This window comes from Puccinia triticina, chromosome 1A, assembly GCF_026914185.1.
Source record: "Puccinia triticina chromosome 1A, complete sequence".
NCBI lineage: Eukaryota > Fungi > Basidiomycota > Pucciniomycetes > Pucciniales > Pucciniaceae > Puccinia > Puccinia triticina.
The window spans coordinates 2,648,303-2,674,618 of NC_070558.1; the positions used below are offsets into that span (position 1 = coordinate 2,648,303).

The window sequence follows — 26,316 nt, forward strand, 5'->3', positions numbered from 1 at the left end:
GCCAAGCGTGCTTTAGCATTGGCCACGCGCACTTGGCCTTTTTTTGGCCAAACTTTGGTGAGTGCCCAGACGGGCTTGCAACACCATACTACATTGTGTGTGTGAACCATTTCAGTTACAGGCAAGGTTTATAACTTTACAAAGTGTGAGATCTGTTGACAGAGGAGTGTAACTTCTGAGGGGGGAGGGGGAGGGATGGGGTTGCCAGGATATGAACCGGGGATATCTGCAGGTGAGCAGTCTGCAAGAACTCCAGGTTACAATGGTCTTCCCCCATTAGACCATCTTGGCCCCAACTTTGTTGTTTGGGAAAGCCAAAGACTACATCACTGCAAGAAAAAGTCAAGTACAGTTGAGTCTCTATTAAGCCATACCACTCAGTGGGTTAACAAGTCATGTGTACCTGCCATTTTGCAATGTTGGTGGATAGATCAGGAAAAATGTTGCATGCGTTAATAGGGACTCAACTGTAACTGCAAGCAATTGACATGAACTCCAAGCAGGCTTGTGGTATTCCACAAGCCTTTTTCAAGGCTTACTTAGGGTGTTCAGAATTGATTTTTGAATATCATTTTACATGAAATAATAAGATTTATCTAAGTTTTCAGAGGTGTTTGAAATGAAGAGAACCCTCAACTTTCACCCCATCAAACATTTGGACATGTAGCTCTTATGATTTTATGTAGAAAGTAGTTTGAAAATAAATTTTGAGCACCATAACTGTTTACCAAGCTTCAATGCACATTCACTGTGCAGAAAGCACTTATGTGTGTTTGGGTGGAGCTAGAATAGCAGTTCCACAGCAGTTCATAATCCACCTGTCAACTGCTAGCAGTTGAGCAAGTCTTTCTTGTAGTGCATAAGCAGATTGGTGAGAGCTCCTGCAAACAAATTTTTATGAATTTATCATTTACACATTTGTGCATGCATAAATCCCAAATTTGAACACCTTCATTGTTAGATGATTATGGTTTTTTTTTTTTTTCTTTTGGGGGGGGGGGGGGGGGGGGTGGGGGGTGAGACAGCTTGGTATGTAAATTTTGATGTAGATAATAGATAACTTCAGTCAAACTGTGCAGCCATTTCTGACAGAATTTTCTGGCCTGGTGGCAAGACCTGCCTGGCAGATTTGTACACTTCTGCTCTTGGGGCTGGATGATTTTTACATAAAAAAACCCAAAAATGTGAAGCCTGTCAGACACAATTGGCAGGGGACTTTGGCTTTGAAAACACTGGTCAGTGGATCTGCCTATGACAGAGGACACTAGAGTATGTACACTCCACAGCAGGTAGCCTCAAGTCATTGGATAAATTGGTGTTCAAAGCTGACTGCATGTGTATAAATGTGTCAACACAAAATCATAATACCTTTGGTTGGAATTATGTAAGCAGGTCCCCGCCAACATTTGTCTGCAAAAACCTATGAATACCCAAAATCTGGTGATTAAAGTTTTTTTTGCTATGCTACATTCTTATCTGTATCACAGTTCAAGTCTTAGTATGGCTGATCATGCCTTTCAGACCTTTTGAGATCATCAAATCCAATCTCACACCCTTTACTGGAGGACTTCCTATTGCCTATATGGCTTGATTTTGAGGGAGGCACTAAACCTTGTTTTTTGGTGAGAAATTGATCTCAATCAAATTTCACCAGCCAATAATGTTTAGCTGTTCCTTCTGGCTGAAAAATTTAAGCAGACAGGAAGTGCTCCACTTGGCTGCTGCTTAGGGGTTATCAAATCCAGGCTAGCAGATGTATATGTATGTCACATGGCCAATCTTTGCGCCGATTTATTTTTATGTATGTACAGGAGATAGCTGATCTGAGGGGATGCGCATGCACAGATGAGACCTTCGTCCCTTATGTACTGATGAAGCACAGCCAGATCCCCAAACCTTGTTTTGCTTTCTGTCCAACCGCGGGATCGGAAGGTGGAGTGTATCAGAGTGTGCCTGTCACGCTGCTGTCACGGCTCCTCCGCATCTTCCCAACCCATTCTCCTCTGGCTCGTCCCTTTTCCTGCCGCCAACCGCTTCAAGCAAGAGAAAAGCACGAAACAAGCCGAGCACCACCCGAGTCGCAAAGGAAAAGGAAATTGTTAAATAGCCTGTCTGCGTTTCACCCAGCGTAGTCCCGACAACAACACCCACTGAGTTGTTAGCACGACTCGCCCTCCTCCCTACCATCATCTCTCTCACCCGTCCTTACCTAGTCAGCCTCCCCTAGTGACTACATACTCCGTAGATCTAAGCACCAATCCAGCCAACCTTTGTATCTCTCCTCTTTCCTCCTCTCGTTCTCCCCCTCAAGCTCATCATAACCGACTCGAACCTGTGAGCCGTCCCGAACCGAATGAGCAGGACAGATCTATTTAGCTCCAACCAAGACACCGTCTGGGCAGTCAACCCTGAGACAATCGGAGGCAGGTAAATCGCACAGCTCTTTTTCTTGGGAGGAAAACCATCACCCTTTTCTCTCTTCTGTGTATCGTCTTGAAGTCCTTGAATGTTCCGGTTGATCCGATAAGCTTAATTTCATTAACCAGCTCTTAGTGGTCACTCTCCAGGTCGTAGCTGTTATCTGACCATCACTCCTATCTGTTCGTTCGCCTCCCAAAAACAGAGAGACCTGCTACCCATCAGACCCATCCCACTGTCTCATTCGTAGCCTTGTCTTCTGATTCCAATCACAACATCCTCAACCGATCTGTCTTTGTCTGTTACATATGTTGGCTCAACAACCAATTCCGTCTTGATCTCGCCTTGCTGACATTGATTCTATCTCCCCCTACCAGCCTCTTTGCACCAAGCTCATCCTACCAACCAGCTACCTTTCAAACTCGCTGCCCTTCCGCCACCCTCGTTAACCCTATCCTCAGCTCGCCTCTTGGATCACAGCTGATCAGTCTGGCCGCCCTTCAACCACCACCAACATCAATGAAAGGCTCCTTTGGATCTGCTCTCGGCTTCTTTATCTCCCTTCCAAGAGTATTCCCAGCCTACTTCTCCGCAGGCCTTCACCCAGTCACATTCTCCCCACGCCTCTAGATCGATATTGTCTTGGGATCGATCTTCGTCTCTCTAAACACCCTCGCAACGCTTTTTGCCACTGACTAGCACCAATCATCTTCAAATCTCGGCACATCTCAAAGACGAAGGACCTTATCGTTTATCTCCCTGATTGTTATTCAGGACGCTATCTTGCCGCTTCACTTTCGGACCTGGTAAGCTCGCGACCTCCTGCGCTATCGTGAATACTGTGACTTAATCAGACGTTCTTTCGCAGATTTTATAATCCTTAAAGATGGTGGCCATCAAGAGCTTTGCACAACTCTCTCTTTCACGCCCTTCCTCCCAACCCGCAGCATCCCGAGCCACTAATGACACCCTCCAATCTCCCACCGAGCATGCTGCCGTCCCCAACTTGGTCCGACGACCGACCTGCAATGAAGACTATTATTTATCGGATGACCAGCTTGTCCTTTCCAAGCACTCAAGTCGCTCAAAGCCTTACGGCTCCCCCCTTCCTCCAGCTGACGCAAAGTTCAACTCGGCCCATCCCATCAACCTCAAAGTGTCGTGGAACGGTAACAATGAAAATCCGACATCGGGTCAACCAGTCACGAAAGCATCTACGTTCAGCTCCAACAAACTTACCATACCTTCTAAGGTTCAAGCTTTGGCGTCCTCAACCCCAACGGCGTCACTTACCAATGGTCACACCACTCCAGTCGGCCCTCAGCCCACTACGCACAAGCATTTGATCTCGAGCCTACGTACCGTCTCTGGCAAACAGAGCGCAGCCCTCTCCCGCAATCCGACTCCCCTCAGCTCTGTGCCCCAAAGTCCCCCAACCGTTTGCCCCAGCGGCTTAGTTCCTGCACCTGCCAATCCGATCGCCTTGCATCAACTTGAAGCCAGCTACGTTAGTAAAGTTGGGACTCGTCTTCGGGACTTGATCGACCAAGTCTTTCCTTCATCTATTGAAAATAGTCCTGTTTGGAACGGCAGGGGGGCACCGAAACCAAGTGCTGCTGTTGAAGTCGTCGAGGCCTTGAGGCAGTAAGTGTTTTACAGCCAGCTTAACTGTGCTGCTCATTTGCTGACCGAATCAACAGTGAGTTGGAAGTTTGTAGTTGTGATTCGTACATTTTTCGCTCGCTCTTTCGGACCGCCGCCATTCCTGCCCTTACGGTTTTCGCTGGAAGACTCGGCTCTCTTCTCATATTGCCAGCCAGTGACAGCTCTGCCCTGTATGTTCCCAAGTCGATCAAAGATGCGGATCATTCGTTGCCGGTCGCATTGCGCTATAACATTGAAGTTGTACGGTGCGCCTGGGCAGCATACTCGTTGATCCGTGGGATCTTGAAAACAAATGAATGGGGCCCTGAGGTCAAGAAAGTGCTGCGCGATGGCTTGGCGCCGTTTTTATCGAAGATGGACGCCATCATTCAGCAATTCATGGGCCCGTACGTCCTAGAGATCAAGAAGCAAGTTACCAGCTGCATCTTAAAGTATCAATCAGTGGAATCCAGTACCGTCCCAGCGGCCAAAGGGCATCTCTCTCTCAGCCGTACAATTCCATCGCTCGGCGGTTACGGGACTTGGATGACGACTGCCCATCCGCACGAGCCTCTGCGCGAGCTGATCAATTTGTTGGAAGGCGTCCGGAAAGTTTTGATGATCAAATTGGCTTGTGGAGCTGAAAGTCATCGTTGGATGGTCAGTGTCGCTACCCAGGCGGTATGGAAAGGCATGCTCGTCTTCGCCACTTGCGCATTTCCTCTCCCGACTCCGAACTCGCAACACTCTCGTGTATCACCTGCTACCCCGTCCGCCCATCTCATCGACAGCTATTCCTCAGCACTGGGCCTCAGAGGTGCTAGACACATATTGCACCCCGTCAAACGTTCGCCATCACCACCATTGAAGTCCGATGTTACCCTGCATCAGGAACTGGTTCAGAACCTCAAGGTGTTTGCAGTGGCGATTAGCGACTTTGTGAAGGATATTGCCGGGCTCGATCCCCGTTCCGGCAACAGTCCCTCGAGCTGCACCGGCCAGTGTGAGCTGTGTGCTCAAGGCTTTTCGGTCAACCCGGGAGATGACGGCGACTTGGTTCGAGAGGCCATGAACGAAGCCTTGGAGGCTCTCTCGGCACTCCAGCTCGTCGCCTCGGCTCTTCTTCTTCCAGACCGCTTACGCAGCAGCTTGATTGCATGCACAGACGCTTCGACGACCCTGAGCTTGTCCCTGGCTACTCGCAAGGCGGGTGACACTCAGCCCGCTTGTCCGACCTTAACGCTAGCATTGAAAGAGCTTCCGCCGTTCATCCTGTTGCATCTTATCGGCTCGCGGATCTCCAAGGAAGCTGGCTTCAGACTGCCTCACGAAGTATGGGGCATCAGCTGGGCGGATTACCAAGAAGAGTTGAAGGGCTTCGTCGCCGCCGAGCGCTGGCTTCCCGAGGTTGCTCACGAGATGGCCCAAGAGGTCCGTCGGATCCAGCGCCTTCGCCAGAAAATCCTCGAGACAACCTCCGACGGCCTTTCGCCCACTTCGTCCAAAGGCTCGTCGGACCACTCTACCGGTCAGACCCCCGATTCCCGCGCTGCTGACGATGTCGAATGGGTCAATCTTTTACTGCTCTCCATTCAAGTCTTGGTTGCCTAAGGGGACCTTCTCCCCCTCGCTGACGCTGCGTGACGTCACCCATGTTGTGGAAAAGAGAAATTTGTATCGAGCCCGTCCATATGTGCCCTATTTTTATCAGCTCTCATTTGCCCTCTCGACCGGCCCCAACCACCCGATAGATATCGTTCCTCCATCCATCATCCATCATTTTTTTGTGATTTGTGGATTGTCCTTCCGCCCCATCTACATGTTCAATTCAGATCCTCCCATTCCTCTGGCACACTTCCGCGCCATCATATATTCACATAAAGACCTCCATTTCCATCCATTCACACGTACACATACGTATATATATACAAACTCTACAAATTGACCCATATCCAACCATAATTCATCATCCTTATACATTAACTGTCTGGCCCTGTTTTTCGTTTTCTCTCCTTTTTTCCATCTCTCACGTACCTGATTGTTTTCTAGTCTCCTTCTCACAACGAAATGAAACAATGTCTTCGATATACCATGGTAGTTGCCATGATGAGTGTAGCTACAAAAGCACTTCTCGGTAACTTGGACAATGGTAATAGCGCCTGCTGAAATGTTTTGAGAGAAATACATTTCTATGTAACACTTGCTTGATGTCTGGTCGGGAAAAGTATGAGAAAAGGTCTGAATCTGAGAACACGCCGAGCTCCGAACTTCACACAAGTCACTCCCGCCTAGCGACCTCCCAATCGCGCCTCCCCGGCGAGGATTCGGTAAGCTCGGCCGGGCTCGTTCCCTCCAGCAAGCCGTCAAATCGGAGCAAGAAGTATGGCTTGTGCACCAAACAATCTTCCGTGGCCGGTCACTCCTGGCCTCATATCCAGCTGAGTGCGAGGCTTCATGAATGGTGCCGGGACCAGATCAAAGCCCCCGACACCCGCCGTACGTCGCACGACGTAAAAATATGAACAAATCAGATCGAAGTGGAGAAGGAACTCATCGGAACCCCAATTGCTGTCTTCCGTATGCAAATTATACTGACACTGATGGCAAGCATTCTTATTGTCAAAATATCCACGCTCATTTCTCTCTCAGCATTCCTAACCACCTAATTATCACCCAATAGCTTGGTTACCCTCGAGCTCACTAGACACTAGAGCATGTGTCTAATGTGTGAGCGTTTGCTCTTGTGAAATCGGCACCACCGTAAACCACCACAATCAACAATCACGTGGGTTATCGCCGTTGGGTTATTAATTTAACCCAGGTTGGGGTGCAGAGGCATACCGCGGGGTTTTTCCGAGGCTTTCGCCGACAATTGGCCAGGAACCAAGCCTGGTCAATAATTGCGTTTTTTCTCTCGATCTCTCCCTCTCCCTTTCGTCTTCGCTCAGGAGTCTTTCGAGTAAACAACAGGCACGGCCTTTGATTAAAAATTTATGTAAACATTTTTTCCCCCGAAAGGTAACCTTCTCTCAAGAGAAAAAAGAAATCAGACAGGGGGTTTTTCAAGACAACTTGTTAGGTGGATAGTTTGGTCATAACAAGGAAAAATCGAGACACATTTTTACGGTCTGAGTGGATCTTTGAAATTCAGCAATAGATAGTCCAAGGATCAATATAATACATGCTGGCCGAGTCATTCTGAGTGGGTAGGATAGAGATCAATAGAAAAAGAGAAAAAAGAGCCACCCAGGTTCACACTTGATATAAATGAAAGTTGAGGAGAGAGCCACAAGTTCTTCAACATTGGAGCCGGGTTTTCTGCGGTGGCCTGCAAAATGACTGTTCGACTACTTGTGCGAATCTTCGTCTGGTTCTTCCTTGTGAGGTGGTTTCTTGTGACCGTATCCGGGCTCCTTCGGCTTCTGAGGTGGAGGCGAGGGTGGGGGCTTCGGAGCGCCGTACTTGGGATCCTTAGGTTTGTGAGGTGGCGGTGGTGGAGGCTTGTCGTGGGGTGGCGGGGGTGGCGGGGGCTTGTGCGGTGGGGGTGGTGGGGGTTTCTGGTGTGGTGGGGGCTTGTGGTGGGGTGGCGGGGGTGGTGGGGGCTTATGCGGTGGGGGCGGGGGTTTATGCGGTGGGGGCGGGGGCTTATGATGCGGTGGCGGGGGCGGAGGTTTATGCGGTGGGGGCGGTGGGGGCTTATGGTGGGGCGGGGGTGGGGGTGGGGGCTTGTCATGAGGTGGTGGGGGCTTTGGATTGCCATACTTGGGCGGCTCGGGCTTTTCCTTGTGGGGGGGAGGCTTCGGCGCACTATACTTGGGGTCTTTTGCGGAATAATCCTTGGCATCGTCCTTCTGATAATCCCTGGGCGACAGTTGGATAGCTCGTCTGGAGTTTTGGGGCGATGTCGTCCTAAAAATAGTAGAAATCAAGTTGACTTTTCAATGGTGGCTGTTCTAGACCGCGAAATAAATCATGCTCTGCGAAGGAATCTGAGGTACTCACACTGCGCGCTCATGGAGCCCATAGGTTTCGAGAACTACAGAGATCCAATTGGAAGAACAGGAAAACAAATGCTGTCAGAAGTCTTGCAGAATGGTCAACTGTCACAGAGCAGTGAAGATCAAAGAAACTCACTCAGCACACAAGCCAAGATCAAGTATTTTAGTTTCAACATTTTGTTTTTCGGGTTCGGTCGAGAAGGACGCGAAGAAAGCTTTAAGAGCAGGCTGGCCAACTGTTGGAAGGCTGTAGGCAGTTGTGGGTGGAATGTGCCTGGAGAACGGTATCTGGCACAGAAGAGCTGGTCTTTAAATATCTGCAAGAACAGCAGAGCCACCCCCAGGTATCCACGATGAAAGCCCTTGGGGCAGCCCTCTTGGATCCTCCAAGACCTGGGCGTGTGTGCACAGCGGTGCAAACTTGAGAGACCGATTGCGTGATCCCAAGGGGTGTCGGGGGACCATATCCGACTCTCTGACCAAACACTCATTCACCCAACAGCAGCTGGCCGACATGTTTATCGGGCGAACGGATGTTCACAAATTTGTAATGTCAAGCCGACAGACACGATTAAAATTTACAATCAAGGCCAATTCGTTCTCAAAGCGCTCGAGCAGCGGTGCTATGAATGCACACACCTGACTTGGTAGAAAAAGGTAAAGCGTTTAATTAGTCATCAATTTCTGACTCTCGCTATTTCGAATCCTGACTGATTGCGCCTGTGTCACGCTTTGTACACATCAGATGCCCAATCCTGCCCAAATTACTTGTAAATTTCTGCGTCATCCTATAGTCGATATATAAAACACCTTGAATTGAGCCACTCTCCGATTGATCAAGACCAGCTATGTATCTATATATGTATTAGTTGCCTGAGACTTGATTGTCTCCCAAGCGACTTCGCTTAAATATTTGCATCCAATCTTTATAGCCTGTTCTTCTACAAGCAGACTCACGGAGTACAAAATCTGAGCAAACAAAGCTATAAACGAAGTTAAATGGGGAGAGCTGATGAATGCTGTATGTACTGGGGTTATTGTAAAAACAAAAGGATCTGCTTACACCAGATAACTGCGCGGCAGAGAGGCGCAGCCGCTGGGCTTCCCGACTCTCGGCTATCGGCCCAACACGAAAAGAAACGCGATCTAACGCGATCCGTGGGCGAGTTCACAACTGGGGATCCCAATTTCGAATACTGAAAATGAAGAGTAGGGAGGCTTGGGGGCACTTAATGCGCGACAAAGGGGAGTGCAACTAAAGCAGCAAGAAGCTGTGAGTGGGATGACACTGAAGCGACGACACGAGCGAGGTGGGAGCACACCTAACTTGACACAAGTCCCCCCTGGTGGGAGGCTCGCTGTGGCTGGCCGCGAAGCGGCGAGCTTAACAAAGCCTCTCCAAGGAGGCGCGAAGCGTCTGCGAAGGAGAGGCTTACCTCTAAAGTCACACCACTGGCCCTACAGACTCGAGAATTTCTGGCATAAAAACACATATTTTCTTTTCAAAATGTTTTTAAAAATGTAGTTTTTAGTTTGAAAAAAATCTGAGGAGACAGACTTGTAGCCTGCAATCTCAGCTTCAATTTCAGAGTTTTTTACCTAGCTGACACACATAATTACTAGCCCACTCCACCTACTGTGAAGTGGTTCTGGAGAGGTGATCCAGCGGTTTTTGAGCGCAAAATTTGAAATTCCCTGAGCCCGCGCAGGCTCGAAGGGGGGGATTGGGTACAGAAATCCACCATGTAACAACATTTACAGGACATTTCTTACAAGGGGGGATGGATATGGGGGAGTTTGAAGTGGGGGAAAATAAGCTAAGAAGCTGGTGATTGTAATGGTGCCAAAGGCAAGGAGAGATTCGGAAGTCTAGAGGGTGATATTGGGGAAAATGGGGGAGCGTAGGGTCCTCCCTGCCATTTGTCTCGATCCTGTAGGGCCAGACATGCGACTTTAGAGGCAATTCCCTCCTTCAGAGGTCGCTACGCTCCCCCGAGGAGGGTACGCTTGTGTTAAGTTCGGCGAAGCGGCCCCTCCTGCAGGGAGGGACTTGTGCACAAAGTCAAAATTTTGGCTGAGAAAGAAATCACCAATGGCTGGAGGAAAAATACTTAGCATCACCCAGCCTCCCCCTCAGCTCCTATGGACCTGCCCCAGAGCCAAATTACACTTCTCAATCTCAGCTTTCAAATGGCGCTGGTCTCATCTCCCCAATCCTTATCATTTTTGCTGTACTAATGTTTTAAAAATAAAAAAAACACAAAGGAATGTAAACCAAGGAATTACAACCATCATGCCTTGTGGATATTGGATTCACAAGCCTGCAGATATCTGCAGATCCTACACCTGTAGCCACCCAATTGTTGCAGATAGGATATTCAATTGTGCATATTATCAGAAAATCCAAAATTGGATCTTCAGTGCAATGGAATATCCTCCAGGATTCCTTTGACCTCCAAAACGGATTCCTTCAATCAGTTTTGGAGTTTATGCCTCATAAACTTGGGGGAGGGTGCCCATCAGTACTGCCAAGAAAACTGTCTATTCAGTTTTTCTTGTACATATTTTGGTGAATTTTAAATTGTGTTTTTGTGTTTTTAGGATTGAAAATCCTTCCTTTGTCTGCCAGCCTGCAGACATTATTTATAAGCGTCTCCTACGGAGAGTCCTCCGGGCGGGGTCCCCCGGACCCTCCGTTTGAGAGGCTTAGTTAAGCTAGGGAGCACACCTAAAGCAGCAAGAAGCTGTGAGTGGGATGACACTGAAGCGACAACATGAGCGAGGTGGGAGCACACCTAGAACCAAGTGAGGATGATGTTTGAATGAGTTTGATGCTGAATACAATGAAGTGAAAAGATTGAAAACAACAACCGATATACTGACCTAAAGCAGCAAGAAGCTGTGAGTGGGATGACACTGAAGCGACAACACAAGCGAGGTGGGAGCACACCTAAGACAAGAACAAGGATGAGGTGAGAACATGAGAACAAAGGTGATGAGACAAGATCATACCTAGAACCGAGTGAGGATGATGTTTGAATGAGTTTGATGATGAATACAATGAAGTGAAAAGAGTGAAAACAACTACAAGCTAGGTAGACGGAAACACTACAGTAACACTTAGGGTTGATGAGTATCATCATCTGAGTTCAAACCTAATTGGTCTAAGTCCGCAGCACGGCGCATGAGAGTATGCTCGTCTCTATATGCCTCAATAGCACTACCACTGGCAAGGAGGAGTGTGTAAATAGAAAGCAACCCAAGCTGTGGTTTGGCCAGCAAGACGGGCCCAAACACTTGAAATTTGGATACATACCAACATATCATTGGAAAACGTACGGGCATTACTGACATCGCTGTATCATGAGACCCAAAACTCTGGTGGAAGCGGGAGTTTCAAGTTTTCATACATGCTAACACCAGGAAAATAAAATAGTCAGTTGATGACAAGTGACATCACACCAGCTCCAGCCAGCTACCCACCATCTATCCAATATCTATCCACTATCTACCCCAATCTCCCACCCATCTCCTCAACTTCCAAAATTTGCCAAGGAGGTCCTGTTCAGTTTTTGATGAGCCTAACTGATACTCAGTTCTGTCCAGCTGATACTCAGCTTTGGTACCCAGCTCATAATCAGCTTTTTTGCCGCTCATAATTACTCAGCTTTTTTGCGCAGGTCACTCTCAGAATTGGAATAAAGCCTTTTGACCAGTCATTTCCCAGGTGATGCTCAGCTTTGTACTATTCCTGGTGCAGCTGATGCTCAGCTTTGTAAGAGTCTTTGCTCAGCCTTTTCCTAGTCCTGTCCCAGCTGACACTGGGCTTTGACCCAGTCCTGGGCCAGCTGGCCAGCTGATGCTCAGCTTGCTGAGTATCAGCTGAGCTAGGCCAGGTAAAAAGATGGGAATCAGCTTGGACAGGATCAGAGCTGAAAATAAGCTAGGCTAGGGCCAAAGATGAGCATCAGCTGAGCCACGGCCAAGGCTGAGCATCAGCTGTGCCAGGGCCAAAGATGATCATCAGGTGGCCAGTTCCAAAGCTGAGCATCAGCTGGGCCAGGGGAAAAACTGAGTATCAGCTGAGCCAGGGTAAAAGCTGAGAATCAGCTGGGCCAGGGTCAAAGCTGAGCATCATCTGGTTTTTTCACATTGAGTGCTTTGATCCTGACACCTATCATTTGAGCCCTAGATGTGTTGGTGCAGAGGAGCAGCATTGGAGCAGTGTTGGAGCTGGAAACAAAGCTGTGTCATGTCACTTGCCATCAAGTGACTACTTTTTTTTCCTGGTGTAACTGTGGAAAGATATGAAGACGATGCGGTGGAAGCGGCCAGGGAGATATTGGGCCCTGAGTTTTTCAAATCCTATCAGGCAAACCAAACCCAGATTGGAGAAAATAGTGCTGGTCCTAACTTTGAAAGCACCTCAACCAGCGAGTTGAGCGGAGTTGAGCCCATGTTTATTTGGTTTTTGTTTCCAGGAAATGCCAAAAAGATACCAACCACATCAGGATCATCTTGGGACAAAAAATCAATTTGGATACCTATCCGCTGAATTACATCAGGAGCATTTTGCAAAAAAATGTCTGGATACGTGTGACATATGTCGGCTTGGTAGGGGCTCTCCGGGGACTTCACTCCCAGTATTAACGCTGAAACAAATACAATAAATGGAGTGTATCTGGTAAACATTTTTCATTGAAGATGCAGAACTACATGCCCTATTTGCCATACTAGAGTTCAGAGGCAGCTGCGCCGCCTAAATTTTCATGTTATCAATTAATTTCCACTGACTCTAAATTATTATACAAGTATCTCATTTCAGTTCACATAATAGTACAAGAAAATTGCAAAAATGCGGATTTCTTGACAACACTTACAGCCCTATCATTTTGACCCTCTGAAAGTTGTACTACTAACAGATTCCCCACATCACGTTCACAAGATAAGCCAACATACAATTGGCCATGGCCAAACACCTAATTATGTAGGACCAATGGCAAATGCCACTTGTCTCATGCTTTGCCCTTGACATTTATTAATAGTCATGGCAAAAGCTAGAGCAACAGGAAATTGATACCAGTAGAAAGAAATTTTAACATATGAATCCCCCTTGTGAAAAAGGGTTATTTGTGAGATTGTGACTTACTTTCCTTGTAGAGGTCCGGTCAAAATCCTAGCTTCAAGAGCATTTGGCCGAACCTTTAGAAGCAGTAATCTTGTGCTATTACATAGGCCTTTGTCAATGCTTAGATTCCGCAATAAAAAAATTTGACATCCTGGTTTGAGTTTGAGGAGGTGGTCCGGAAACCCGTGGAAGTTGATTCTGGCGAAGCCTTCTGGGTTTAAAGTTTCCATAAAATCTTCATTTGGCCTGTCAACAGAGGTTGATAGCATTTCATCCCCATGGAGAGTGTTAAGCATTTGCCTATTGATGAAATTTGAGTCCTTGTTTAATGGTGTCAAGATACATCACTCTTCTGGATAATTTGTGTATGCTCCAACATCTAGTCTTGTCTTTGAATTGATATCTCAAAAGCACCAATACATTCTCCTGATTGTGCAATCAACCAGTAGCGCGTACAACTCCAGCTTCACTCCAGGTAGTGCTATTGGCCCTATATTGCTATCTTGGCATAAGCCCCCTAGCCCCAAGCAAACATTTTCCTTGAATGAATAGGTACCTTCTTCCCTATAGCTTCTACCAGGCCAGAATACATTTGAGCTTTGATTACTGCTTGATTTTGTTTGAACCAGTTCAGTCACTTTTGAAAATATTGCCAGCCATCCTGTACAGTTTTGCGTAAGGGTTGTGAGCATTGTGGTGATTTATATAGGCGAGCGCGGTAGAATGTCCACGTGGGGATAGCGCGGGCGGGGAATGCACAAAGCCGCTCAGGCAGAGTGCATTCCGGTGACATAAGCACTGAGGATGAGGTCAGGAAAGCACGCTAGGAAAAGCTTACGGAAAGTCACGCGCGGACTGGAATGCACGGATTGCGGATTTCGGATTGGGTGTTCAGATTGGAGCGGAAAAGACAGGGCTGGACTGCGGCGGGACTACACACGTGGACTGGTAGCAGCGGCGCGTCAGCGGGTGAGCCATGACAGCCGGAGCGGGTTCCACCAGCGGGTGGAACCGGGGTGAAGGTGGTGGCGAGAGAACGACTGACGGGGGCTAGACAGAGGACGGTGGGAGGACAAGCGTTGGAGAGGAGCGGAGTCTGGGAGAGTGACAAGCGGGATAGCAGGCGGAGCTGGAGGACTAGTGCGGGAAAGTGTCAGGCGTGCGGGATCGGGTGGGAACGGTGACAAGCGTGGAGGGAAGGATGGGGGGTGGCTGAGGGTTTTCTCTTTTTCCTTTCTTTATCCTATTATCCTATCATCTTACGGATTACTCATCATTGTACTTACAACTACAGAGGTACTAGAGTTATTAGGAGATTATCTGTGTTCTTATTCTTATTCGAGAGATACTTGCGGATTTTGTGCTTACAAAGTGCGGAGCTTTATTCACTTGCGGATTATTACGCTATAGATCAGGCTCAGTAGAGGAGCGCTGAAGGCTAGCGGAAATTAGCAGTGCAGAGCCAAGTTACCAACAATCACACAGCCAGGACATCAATATTCTTGAAGGAGGCGGTTAGCGGAAATTCTTCACCAACTAACCAGCTTTCATTCTCACAGCATACATGAAAGATTGCAGCTTTAGGATGATTTAGCATCCACATGATTCCTTGTGGTCTGATTAGCACAGGCTCCTAAAGCACATTCTCTACGGTGCTCCGCTTCCTCCAAACCTCATTCCCTGACAACAAAAATCTGAGCAAAAATTTCAGGTTGAATGGGGCCAATCTGATGGCTGAGACCTCCCTGGATCCTGAAAACTGGAGCGCCAGCAATATTTGCGGCCTGATCACTGAGAGTAAAAACCAGTGACATAAATTAAGGGGCCGGCTTTATGCACTCCAAATATTTACTACATGCACTCCAAAAAAGGAGTGAACTTGTGTCTACTCCAATAAATTTTGGAGTGAGAAAAGTTTCACTCCAAAAGTGGGCTATATATTTGAGTTCCTCAGTAGTAGCATACTCATCAACCGGTCATGTAGTGATAGATTGAGTTGTAAACCTAGATGAAACCTAGTTGAATGTTGTTTTAAATAGTCATTGTGTACCGCTCTCTATTTCTTTTCTTCATTCAATCACTCATCGTTGTTTCCAACTCATCTTGCACAATAGGTGTGCTTGCTGGTCTTTCCTCAAGTAGCTTGTGTCGTGTGCTCACTTCTCTCGCTGGTCTTCGTAAAGGTTCATTGTTTTCTTTTCTGTTTCTTTCATTTCACTCTCATGAAATCCATTCAATCACTCATTGTTGTTTCCAACTCATCTCGCACAATAGGTGTGCTCGCTGGTCTTTCCTCAAGTAGCTTGTGTCGTGTGCTCACTTCTCTTGCTGGTCTTTGTAAAGGTGTGCTCGCTGGTCTTTCCTCAAGTAGCTTGTGTCGTGTGCTCACTTCTCTCGCTGGTCTTCGTAAAGACCTTCTGCGCCTCTCCTTTCTATAGGTTATGAGCCCAGAGTCCTTACTCTAAGGACGCGCTTTTCAAATCACACGACGAATACCCAACCCTGCAATGTCTGAATCCAAGACCACTATCCCCGATCTCTTGAAAGTCGACTTTCCAACTTGGAAACAGAAGATCCTGGGATACTGTCAGCAGCTGGGATTCAAATCGTACTTGACGGCCTCAGTAGCACCTGCTGGTACCGATGCAGCCGGTCTGGTTCAGTTCAATCTCAACCAATTGAAAACGGCCGGTATTCTCCTCTCTCATATGGGAATCAGTAACTTCAATTGATTTGTTACTGACACCAACGAAGAGAACCCGGTCGAGCTGTGGAAACTCCTCACCGACCATTACAAGGCTAAAACCAAGGGCAATCAATCCAAGGTTTATAATGAGTTCCTAGCGTCACCCTACAAGAACGACCTGGCCACTTACCTTGACAGCGTCAACCAGCACATCAAGTTGATGACTTCGGCGGGGATGAAATTTACCGGACCCAACCTTGACATCAAAGAGACGTACATTGCAGAAACAATCGTACTCAAGCTTCCAGACAAGTATGCGACTGCAAGAGATTTGCTCTATGCTCAACGACCACTGACCATTGAACAAGTCATCAAGGCACTTGACAATACTTGTCAAAATGCTAAGCTCACCTCGGTTACCATCAAAACCAAAGACACCGCCATGGCCGCCTCCTTGAAAAAGAAGGGCAAAGCCAAGCGAGAATACTGCTCAGGAGGTAAACACAATCCAAAAGCAGATCATGCTGAAAAAGACTGCTGGCAACTCGGCAAGTCCTCAAAGAGCGCGAAGAAAGCTCAGGCAGATGAAGACTCAGACAGCGGTGATTCTAGATCAACCGGGAACGGATTACGCTGTACCATCAAAGCTTTCGCAGCCATCAACACACCGAACATGTGTTACCTCGATAGTGGAGCTTCTCATCATATTTTTACCAACAAGACCTTGTTCAAAGATTATCGAGCAAAAACTAGTCAAGTCGAGCTGGCAGATGGAAACACGCTTCAAGTGAAAGGAAGCGGATTCGTCAACATCATCGCCAAAAACAAGAAAATCATCCCGTTGAAGGCCCTTCACGTTCCTGGATTAAGCGCGACGCTAATAAGTCTGGGTCGCTTGTATGAGCGAGGCTGTGAAATCAAGAGAACCAGCAACAACTCCTTCATACTCGTCAGAGATGGAGAAGTAATTCTCAAGACATCGATCTCCGGAGGAACCTGTATGGTTCATTTAACGACCACTAGCAAAGGTCAGTCATCTTCAAGTTCCTTGGCTCAAATCTCAACGCTCACTGACGTCGATCTTCTTCATAGACGCGCCGGTCACTGCAGCAACGAGGCACTGAGGAGGATGTTTGGAATCTCTAATCTGTCCATCAAATGCGACTCATGCGCTATGTCCAAATCGCATCGGCTTGTATTCCCTTCTCACATTCCCCCAGCTACTCATCCGCTTGAATCGGTCTACATGGACCTGAGCGGAAAGATCACCCCTTCCTCATTCGGCGGAAACCAGTACTATTTTAAAATCACGGACTGGTTTACACGCTATCGTCATGTCTTCCTTTTGTCATCCAAGTCTGATACATTTTCGAAATTTATTGAATATTACAATAATGTTACAACCTTTCATGGTCGGCCGATTAAGAACGTGATCTTTGATGGAGGAGGTGAATTCAACTCAAGCAAGTTTACGGTATTCTTGAAGTCAAAGGGCGTATCAATTCATGTGACGGCCCCTTACACCCCTCAGCAGAATGCCATCGCTGAGCGGGGAAATCAAACTACAAGCAAAAAGGCCCGTGCACTCCTCAAACAAGCTAATCTACCGGCAAAGTATTGGGGCGAAGCGGTCTCCACAGCAGTATTTCTGGAAAACATCACTCCTACTCGGAAATTGCAGTGGAAGACCCCACATGAGCTCTGGTTCGACTACCCGTTTGATACTTCAAGATTACGCCTGTTTGGATGTAAGGCGTACGTGAATATACCAAAGAAACTAAGGATTGGCAAGTTTGGCAATACTGCTAAACGTGGTATTATGGTTGGGTATCAGCTGGGAATGCATAACTGGCGCATTCTTCTCCCAGGAGGGAAGGTTGAGCGCTGCCATGACGTCTCCTTTGACAAAGCAGACTTCCCAGGAGTCTCCCTTCTCTCCTCAGCTGATACATCCGATGAATCCAAAACGGTTGACATAGCTGAATTTGAAGAACTCAAACATACTACTCTCATCCCTCAAACTGAAGAAGTTGCGGAAGTTCAAGAAGAAGCTACGTCAGAGTCAAACTCAGATGATTTCAATCCGCAGGACTTAATTGGATCATCCAGCAATAACCATCAAGAACCACCAGTCCCGGCTTCTCCAGTCACCAGCACTCAGTCCAGGCCTCAGCCCGGCTGGGATATAGTTCTTGCTCCTGATAAAGCCCCAAAGGACATATCGTCGGCCATTGATGAATCAAATATCATTGAGCACCGTAGGCGCCGCGCTAACTTGTGCATCTTTGACCAACTGGATGGGTTGATGCTAGATCATCTTCTTCCAGATCCCAACATTCATGCGGTAGCTTATGTTTCGGTCGGAGTTCCTCAAACTTACAACCAAGCAATGGCATCTGGAGAAGCTGAAGAATGGAGATTGGCAATCAATCTGGAGTTGTCTGCCATGGCCAATCTAGGTGTATGGGAAATAGTTTGAATACCTCGCGATCACGAACTTCTTGGTACAATCTGGGTGTTCAGGAAAAAGCTCAACGAAGACGGCTTAGTTTCAAAATTCAAAGCCAGATTGTGCGCGCAGGGTTTGCTGCAAGCTGCAGAAGACATACTCCACACCTACACGCCGACCGGACGATTTGCTGCACTTTGCACGGTAGTAACGGTTGGTTTATCCCGTGGGTATCAAGTTCACCAGATGGACGTCAAAAATGCGTTTCTGAACGGACATTTGGAAGAAGAAGTCTATCTGCGGGCTCCTCCTGGTCACTGTCTCCGTTTGAAGAAAGAAATCTATGGTCTTAGGCAAGCTCCGAGGGTGTGGTATTCGGCTCTAGCTGAATTTTTCAAATCCATCAATTTCAAACCTTCGCCGGCTGACCCTTCTTTATTCATAAGCAACTCGCCGTCGTGGGTGTGCTTCGTGCATGTATACATGGATGATATGGTAATTGTCAGCCCGGATGTTCAGTGATTCAAAGACTTGATCTCGGCCCGCTTCAAGATGGAAGACATCGGCGAATTGAAGCATCTCCTTGGCGTCAAGGTGGCTTGGATTGGGGACAAGCAACTATACCTGTTTCAGGAAGCCTATATTACTAAATATATTTGGAGTGAACCTTTGTTCACTCCAAAAGTGGAATAAATTGGAGTGTTCAGAAGTTCACTCCAATATTTATTGGAGTGAAAACTTTTGCACTCCAAAAATGAAGTATAAAATTAGGCACTCAAACTGTGGAGTGGAGTTCAACCCACTCCATGTTTTCTTTTGGAGTGTGGACCACTGGGCACTCCAAAAAAGTGGGGGCAGTGATTCCCATTGAAAAAGAGCAGATAAATAGGCTCAGACTCACTGGAATATTTGGGGCCTAGTCTTAAGGAGAGGAATGCGAGTGTGGTGGAAGTTGTCTGTAGGGGGGAGGCAGGATCTCCAAAGGTCAAAGAATGACTTTGTTGTTGCTTGGAGTGCATGCATGTATTGAAAATAGGTGTAAAATCCAGTATTTATTGGAGTGTACAGTAGTACACTCCAGTATTTATTGGAGTGTACAGTAGTACACTCCAGTATTTATTGGAGTGTACATTAGTACACTCCAGTATTTATTGGAGTGTACATTAGTACACTCCAGTATTTATTGGAGTGTACATTAGTACACTCCAGTATTTATTGGAGTGTACATTAGTACACTCCAGTATTTATTGGAGTGTACATTAGTACACTCCAGTATTTATTGGAGTGTACATTAGTACACTCCAGTATTTATTGGAGTGTACATTAGTACACTCCAGTATTTATTGGAGTGTACAGTAGTACACTCCAGTATTCATTGGAGTGTACAGTAGTACACTCCAGTATTTATTGGAGTGTACAGTAGTACACTCCAGTATCTATTGGAGTGTACAGTTGTACACTCCACTTTTGGAGTGAATCTTTGTTCACTCCAAGATTTATTGGAGTAGACACCAGTTCACTCCTTTTTCCGGAGTGCATGTAATAAATATTTGGAGTGCATAAAGCCGGCCCCAAAAATAATTCTCATTGAATTTTTCCTTTTCTATCATTTTAACTGAAATCAATTTTTATTAGTCTGAATTTCTCAGATATTGGCCACTCAGCCGTCAAGATCATCCAGAGGTGTGTTGATGAGATGTTGGTTTTCTTCATGTTGAGCCTGCAGCTTTGGTTGGAAGGCTGGCATGACAGGTGGGAGGGTGTAAACCCCCACCTTCAGTGTGGTTTCACAAGGACTATCACATGATTAGATAAGCATCTTGTACTTAGTCTTGCCTCTCTTCACTCCTAGTCCAGCAGAGAACTTGGACCCTTCTCTCTACTGGCTAGGTAAGCCTTTCCCCTTCCTCTAGTTGTACTTACAGAGAACTTGGAGCCTTCTCTCTACTGGCTAGCCCCCTGAAATCCAGTATACGTTGGAACTAGAAAGCTCCAAAGGCTCCGGCCTCGTCCCAACTCGCCCCTTTCCTCCTTGTCTCCAGTGAGGGTCCAGGGGAAGTAAACATTGAGGCCGGAAAATGGTGGCTGGTTGGATTGTGAATTGACTGGCCAACAAGTGGTTTATGATGTCATGGGAATGTGTTAGTTGATCAGCTGATGCTTTAGCTTCGGAGATATTGGTTCTTGCATTTGTACCTGGTTGCCGCTGTGAAATAGGAGTGTGCCAAAGAAAACTCTGTTAGTAGGAGTGTGCCAAAGCACACTCTGTTAGTAGGAGTGTGCCAAAGCACACTCTGTTAGTAGGAGTGTGCCAAAGCACACTCTGTTAGTAGGAGTGTGCCAAAGCACACTCTGTTAGTAGGAGTGTGCCAAAGCACACTCTGTTAGTAGGAGTGTGCCAAAGCACACTCTGTTAGTAGGAGTGTGCCAAAGCACACTCTGTTAGTAGGAGTGTGCCAAAGCACACTCTGTTAGTAGGAGTGTGCCAAAGCACACTCTGTTAGTAGGAGTGTGCCAAAGCACACTCTGTTAGTAGGAGTGTGCCAAAGCACACTCTGTTAGTAGGAGTGTGCCAAAGCACACTCTGTTAGTAGGAGTGTGCCAAAGCACACTCTGTTAGTAGGAGTGTGCCAAAGCACACTCTGTTAGTAGGAGTGTGCAAGACAAGAGCACACTTGGTGATAGGAGTGTGCCAAGGCACCGTGATAGGAGTGTGCCAAGGCACACTCTGTCATAGGAGTGTGCCAAAGGACACTCTGTCATAGGAGTGTGCCAAAGCACACTGTTGAGTTTTCGACCGGAGAACCCAAAAAGGGGGCGGAGATGCGGCAAGAATATGCTGGACAGTAAGAGGAGGATTTTCTCACTGGATCGGCTCAAGGGCGGAAAAGGAGGGAGAGAACCAATGAGTTCATTACTCTGGACTAGGCTATGGTTATATAGACTATGTACATGGCATCAACTTGTGGGTGAGAGAAAAATGAATAAAAAATGATAATGAATAAGAAACTTCTCAACTCATTGTAACATGTCAAAAGGTACATCAATATCCCCAGCAGAGAGTGCGCACACAAGAGGATAAGTCAAAGGATTTGGGAAAGTTTGACAAACTAATCTAGGCAAGGAGCAAAGTCAACAAGGCTAGTACGGTGAGCAAACATGACCACTAAATAAAAGCAGACCATAATATGTGGACTCATAAGTGTAGAATATCTTTGATCTGAAAACAAGCCCGTAGAGGAGGATAAAGTAGGTGGAGATGGTGTGAGGAGAAAGTGAAGGGGTTTTAGGGATGAGTGGAAAGACAGAAATTCAACACACACTCTGTCATAGGAGTGTACCAAAGCACACTCTGTCATAGGAGTGTACCAAAGCACACTCTGTCATAGGAGTGTGCCAAAGCACACTCTGTCATAGGAGTGTGCCAAAGCACACTCTGTCATAGGAGTGTGCCAAAGCACACTCTGTCATAGGAGTGTGCCAGAGCACACTCTTTCATAGGAGTGTGCCAAAGCATACTCCATCATAGGAGTGTGCCAAAGCATACTCCATCATAGGAGTGTGCCAAAGCATACTCCATCATAGGAGTGTGCCAAAGCATACTCCATCATAGGAGTGTGCCAAAGCACACTCCCTCATAGGAGTGTGCCAAAGCACACTCCCTCATAGGAGTGTGCCAAAGCACACTCCCTCATAGGAGTGTGCCAAAGCACACTCCCTCATAGGAGTGTGCCAAAGCACACTCCCTCATAGGAGTGTGCCAAAGCACACTCCCTCATAGGAGTGTGCCAAAGCACACTCCCTCATAGGAGTGTGCCAAAGCACACTCCCTCATAGGAGTGTGCCAAAGCACACTCCCTCATAGGAGTGTGCCAAAGCACACTCCCTCATAGGAGTGTGCCAAAGCACACTCCCTCATAGGAGTGTGCCAAAGCACACTCCCTCATAGGAGTGTGCCAAAGCACACTCCCTCATAGGAGTGTGCCAAAGCACACTCTGTTAGGAGGAGTGTGCCAAAGCACACTCTGTTAGGAGGAGTGTGCCAAATTGAGCTTTAAGAGTAGTGCGTTGAGGGATGATGATTTTTGGTTGGTATTGAGCCTCAAGAGGAGTGGGGCAACTCTTCAATTTTTCTCATTTGGAAAGGAGCTTCTACTTTTAATAAGGATTGTAGGTCTTACCCGTCCTTGCCTCGCAGTTAGTGTTTGTTTATAGATTTTCTCAAGTTATACAAGAGTTGGTGCATTGATAAATAGTCAAATGAAGGCAAAGATACACACTTGATTTCAACAAACTTCAAAGCAAGAAGCAATCACCGAGATATACGCAAAGGCATCGTGATCCGGCCTTCTCTATCAATGTGTCTCAGTAATATTAGATAACATCTGTCCTAAATCACATGAAATGAAAAAAATCACACATAGATAAAAACAAGTAGACGCAATTACATCATGTTGTAATAACGGGGCTCACAATAGCACTTTAGAAAAATGTTCCTTGTTTTGAGCACCAGTTAGAGTGCCAGCAGAATTCCCAACATAAATACTTCCTCTTCATCTGAATTGTGAATCAGTTTTGGATATTTGATTGTGCTGTGACAGGGAATGTGACATCCAGCTGGATGCGCACTATCAGACAGCCAGCGGGAGAAGCGGCGAGCAGCTGACTGAAAGATTTCACACAACTAAGAGGAATTACTTGGTCAGATAAGGGTCAATCTAACAGTCTCAGAGACGTAGATAATGTGAAGAAAACAATAGATACCTAAGAGCGGATCCCGGTCCGGCTCTGGTATAGAGATGAGATAGTAGAGAAAGGAACAGAAAGGACTGCAGTGCAGCTGAGACCACGCGGCTGTGGTTGGGACAGAGTCGTCTGGAGGGGAGAACTGCAATCATTGTCAATGTCTGGGCGACCCAGTTGGGAAGCTAGAGAAATCCAGTTTCTCTTACACGGGCTTGTTCAGCTTTATGCTTAACGCTTGCCGATACAAGTTGCAAGACTTTCGGGGCTGCTGTTGTCTGTTGGGTCATAAGACACACATTCAGCACCCAACATCTCTAGAAGACTCTGCAGCGATGGTCTTACCCGCTGTGGAAGGGCAGGTGATCCTATCACTGAGGCTGGGACCAAATTGGTCTTGGCTGGCATCGGAAGCAAGCGTGCTGTAACAGAGGAGATCTTCCTGTCAGCATCACTTGACCTAGCTATGAAGATCCCAGCATTCCTGGTTACCTTGAAGGTGATTTGGTTTGCTTGGGTCTCTTGGGCACTTCGTCGTTTGCTGACGTGGCTGAAGGGGAAGGAGCAGAGGCGACAGCTAAAGCTTAGTCCTCTGCCTGGGAGTCACATGCATATGCACGGACCTGAAGGTTGCGCGGGCTCACCTTGCCCCCTTGCGGGTTTAGGGTTGTGCTCCTTGCGCTTCCTCTGGTTTGAGTTTAAACCCAAATCCTGACACCGACGATGTCTGCGATCACCCTGCTGGCCTCCTTCGGCTTCTCGCTCGCCGGCTACTTCCTCACCAGCTCACTCATCCCCACCCTCTCAGCCACGCTCATCAGCGCCGGCCTCAGGGGCAAAGACCTCCTCAAGGGAACCTCAACCGGCGGCGGCGGCTTCCTCACCAACCCAACATCAACACCAGCAACCTCTCCTCCTCCAAAACCAAAACCAAAATCAAAACTAGACAGCCAGCAGTTCATGTGCGTCGCGCTATCCCCTCTCTCTCTCCCGCAAGACTGCCTGCTGACCTATGCAGTGCTTGGAACCGGACAGCCCAGAATCCACAGGCCTGATCGCTGGAAGCGTCTACGTATTAACGCTATGTCTATTTGTGCCGATTCCGTACTACACCCATCTCTTGCCGGAGAGCTTCCTTCCCGGCTCGACCGCGTTCACCAGCGCCAGTGATCAGGGCCCGATTCGGCCCCCGTTCCCGCTCAACAGTCTTACCGCAAATCTGGCTAGTATCCTCTCCCTCCTCTCCGCCGTCTTCCTGGGCTTCCTCGATGATGTTTTCGATATCCGCTGGAGATTTAAACTGCCAATACCTAGTTCGTGCCCCCTCTCTCTCTTCCTCTCCCATGATCACTGACTTCTTTTCATTTTTTTTGGGATCGGCTGTAGTCATCGCTTCGGTTCCTCTTCTCACCGTTTATGCCGCCTCTGCTGGTAGTACGGATATCATTGTTCCGCATATCTTTGGTCTCCGAGCTTTTCTTGGAGTCGAGAAAATCAATGGATTAATAAGCATAGGTAACCTTCTCCCCTCCTTGCTTCTTTTCTTCTTCTTCTTCAAAAAAAAAAACCCCCGCATTTTCTTCAACTAGGTTCTACAGAAAGAGAAAGAGAGTCTTACAAATAAATGTGGGACGATGGGTGGGTGCTGAAGGGCCGTTATATTACATATATATGTCGATGTTGTCGACGTTTTGTACGAACAGTATCAACATTCTAGCGGGGATCAACGGGGTCGAAGTGGGCCAATCGATCATCATCTGTCTGTCGATCATCTGCAACGATCTGCTCTACATCCATCTCGACCTCGCCGAGTTCGGGCTGCCCCATCGGCTCACATTCGGCTTCGCCAACGGATCCAAACAGCTCGAAGATCGCCATCTGTTCTCGCTGTGCTTGATGATGCCTCTCTTGGCTGTCATGCTCGCACTCATCAAGTACAATTGGTCAGTCAATCCCCCAACCTCAACCCCTCAGTCCCATACATACGCACACCCTGACGACACGCCTTCTCCTTCGGCAACAAAAGGTATCCTGCTAGGGCTTTCGTCGGAGATACGTTCTGTTATTTCGCTGGAATGGCCTTTGCAGTCGTCGGAATCCTCGGCCATTTCTCGAAAACATTACTCTTGTTCTTCATCCCTCAGATCCTAAACTTCCTCTACTCCACTCCGCAACTCTTCGGCATACTGCCGATTTCTCGCCACCGCTTGCCGTCCCGAGATCCGCACACAAACACCTTACGACCATCCATGGTGATCTTTGAGTTTCCGCTTTCGGACAAGTCGGTCAAGGCTAAGGTCTTGGGAGTTCTCGAAGCTCTGCGATTGATCAAGCTGGCCAGAAATAAAGAGACAAGTATCATCGCTTGTTCTAACCTCACTCTCCTCAACCTCACCCTCATCTGGCTCCCCAACCTCAACGAACTTCAACTCTCTTCGACGATCCTCGGCTTTCAAGTCTTCTCTAACTTCTTCTTGGGCTTCTTTATTCGCTACTTTCTCACTGACTTGTTCTATGATCCCCGTCTTAGATAAAAAATCTCCTTGCTCCAAGGCTGAAACGCTGCGCTGCGCTACAAAAAAGCGGTCTTTTAGCGCAGCGCAGCGGGGAACCGCTGCGCGGTCAGCCCAAAAAGCGGTAGCGCAGCGCCAGTCCCGCTGCGCTACCGCTGAAAATAGCGGGGGCCCGCTTTTTCCCCGACCCAAAAAGCGGTAGCGCAGCGGACGGGGCCGCTCCTTTCAGCACCGGCCACCAGAACAGCTGCGCTTTGCTCTGCGCTGCGCTTTTTTGGCTGGCAGCGGGGGAGCGCTGCGCGGCCAGGTCAAAAAGCGGTAGCGCAGCAATGGTTCCGCTGCGCTACCGCTGAAAGTAGCGGTTCCCCGCTTCTTGCCAGACCCAAAAAGCGGTAGCGCAGCGAGCGGGGCCGCTACTTTCAGCGCAGCGCAGCGGCCACCAAAACCGCTGTGCTTCACCCTGCGCTGCGCTTTTTGAAGCGCAGCGCTTTCACCCTTGCTTGCTCTTCCTAAAAAAGAAACACTTGCTTGCTCTGGTTGCTCTTTGCTCCTCTACACAGCGGGACAGGTTCCTGCAAAGCCTGCGCGGCTGATAGCTGCCACAATCAGTTTGATATCTGATTGACTGGCAATGCCAGATGTTGGACCCAACCAGCTCTATACTACATACACGAATAAAAGACAAAGGAGTGTTGCAGACACTGTGTCAGAAAACATTCAAGTACCAACCTGGACAG

The 26,316-nt window shown here is 47.7% G+C and overlaps 4 protein-coding genes across 4 annotated transcripts; 3 read left to right on the forward strand and 1 right to left on the reverse strand.

Moving 5' to 3' along the window:
* Positions 1 to 2,353: 2,353 nt before the first annotated feature.
* On the forward strand, positions 2,354 to 3,048 carry PtA15_1A329 (uncharacterized protein; the record flags this gene model as incomplete). Its single annotated transcript, XM_053165345.1, has 2 exons — positions 2,354 to 2,427; positions 2,796 to 3,048. The coding sequence occupies 2 exons, from the start codon at positions 2,354 to 2,356 to the stop codon at positions 3,046 to 3,048; spliced, it is 327 nt and encodes a 108-aa protein (XP_053016546.1).
* Positions 3,049 to 3,304: 256 nt separating this feature from the next.
* On the forward strand, positions 3,305 to 5,673 carry PtA15_1A330 (uncharacterized protein; the record flags this gene model as incomplete). Its single annotated transcript, XM_053165347.1, has 2 exons — positions 3,305 to 4,062; positions 4,119 to 5,673. 2 exons carry the CDS (start codon positions 3,305 to 3,307, stop codon positions 5,671 to 5,673), a joined length of 2,313 nt encoding a protein of 770 aa, XP_053016547.1.
* Positions 5,674 to 7,409: 1,736 nt separating this feature from the next.
* Positions 7,410 to 8,551, reverse strand: PtA15_1A331 (uncharacterized protein; the record flags this gene model as incomplete). The annotated part of the gene is made up of 3 exons (XM_053165348.1): positions 7,410 to 7,971; positions 8,065 to 8,098; positions 8,197 to 8,551. 3 exons carry the CDS (start codon positions 8,549 to 8,551, stop codon positions 7,410 to 7,412), a joined length of 951 nt encoding a protein of 316 aa, XP_053016548.1.
* Positions 8,552 to 23,789: 15,238 nt separating this feature from the next.
* PtA15_1A332 (uncharacterized protein) lies at positions 23,790 to 25,600 on the forward strand (the record flags this gene model as incomplete). Its single annotated transcript, XM_053165349.1, has 6 exons — positions 23,790 to 24,028; positions 24,102 to 24,379; positions 24,453 to 24,581; positions 24,718 to 25,009; positions 25,093 to 25,347; positions 25,597 to 25,600. The coding sequence occupies 6 exons, from the start codon at positions 23,790 to 23,792 to the stop codon at positions 25,598 to 25,600; spliced, it is 1,197 nt and encodes a 398-aa protein (XP_053016549.1).
* Positions 25,601 to 26,316: the final 716 nt, after the last annotated feature.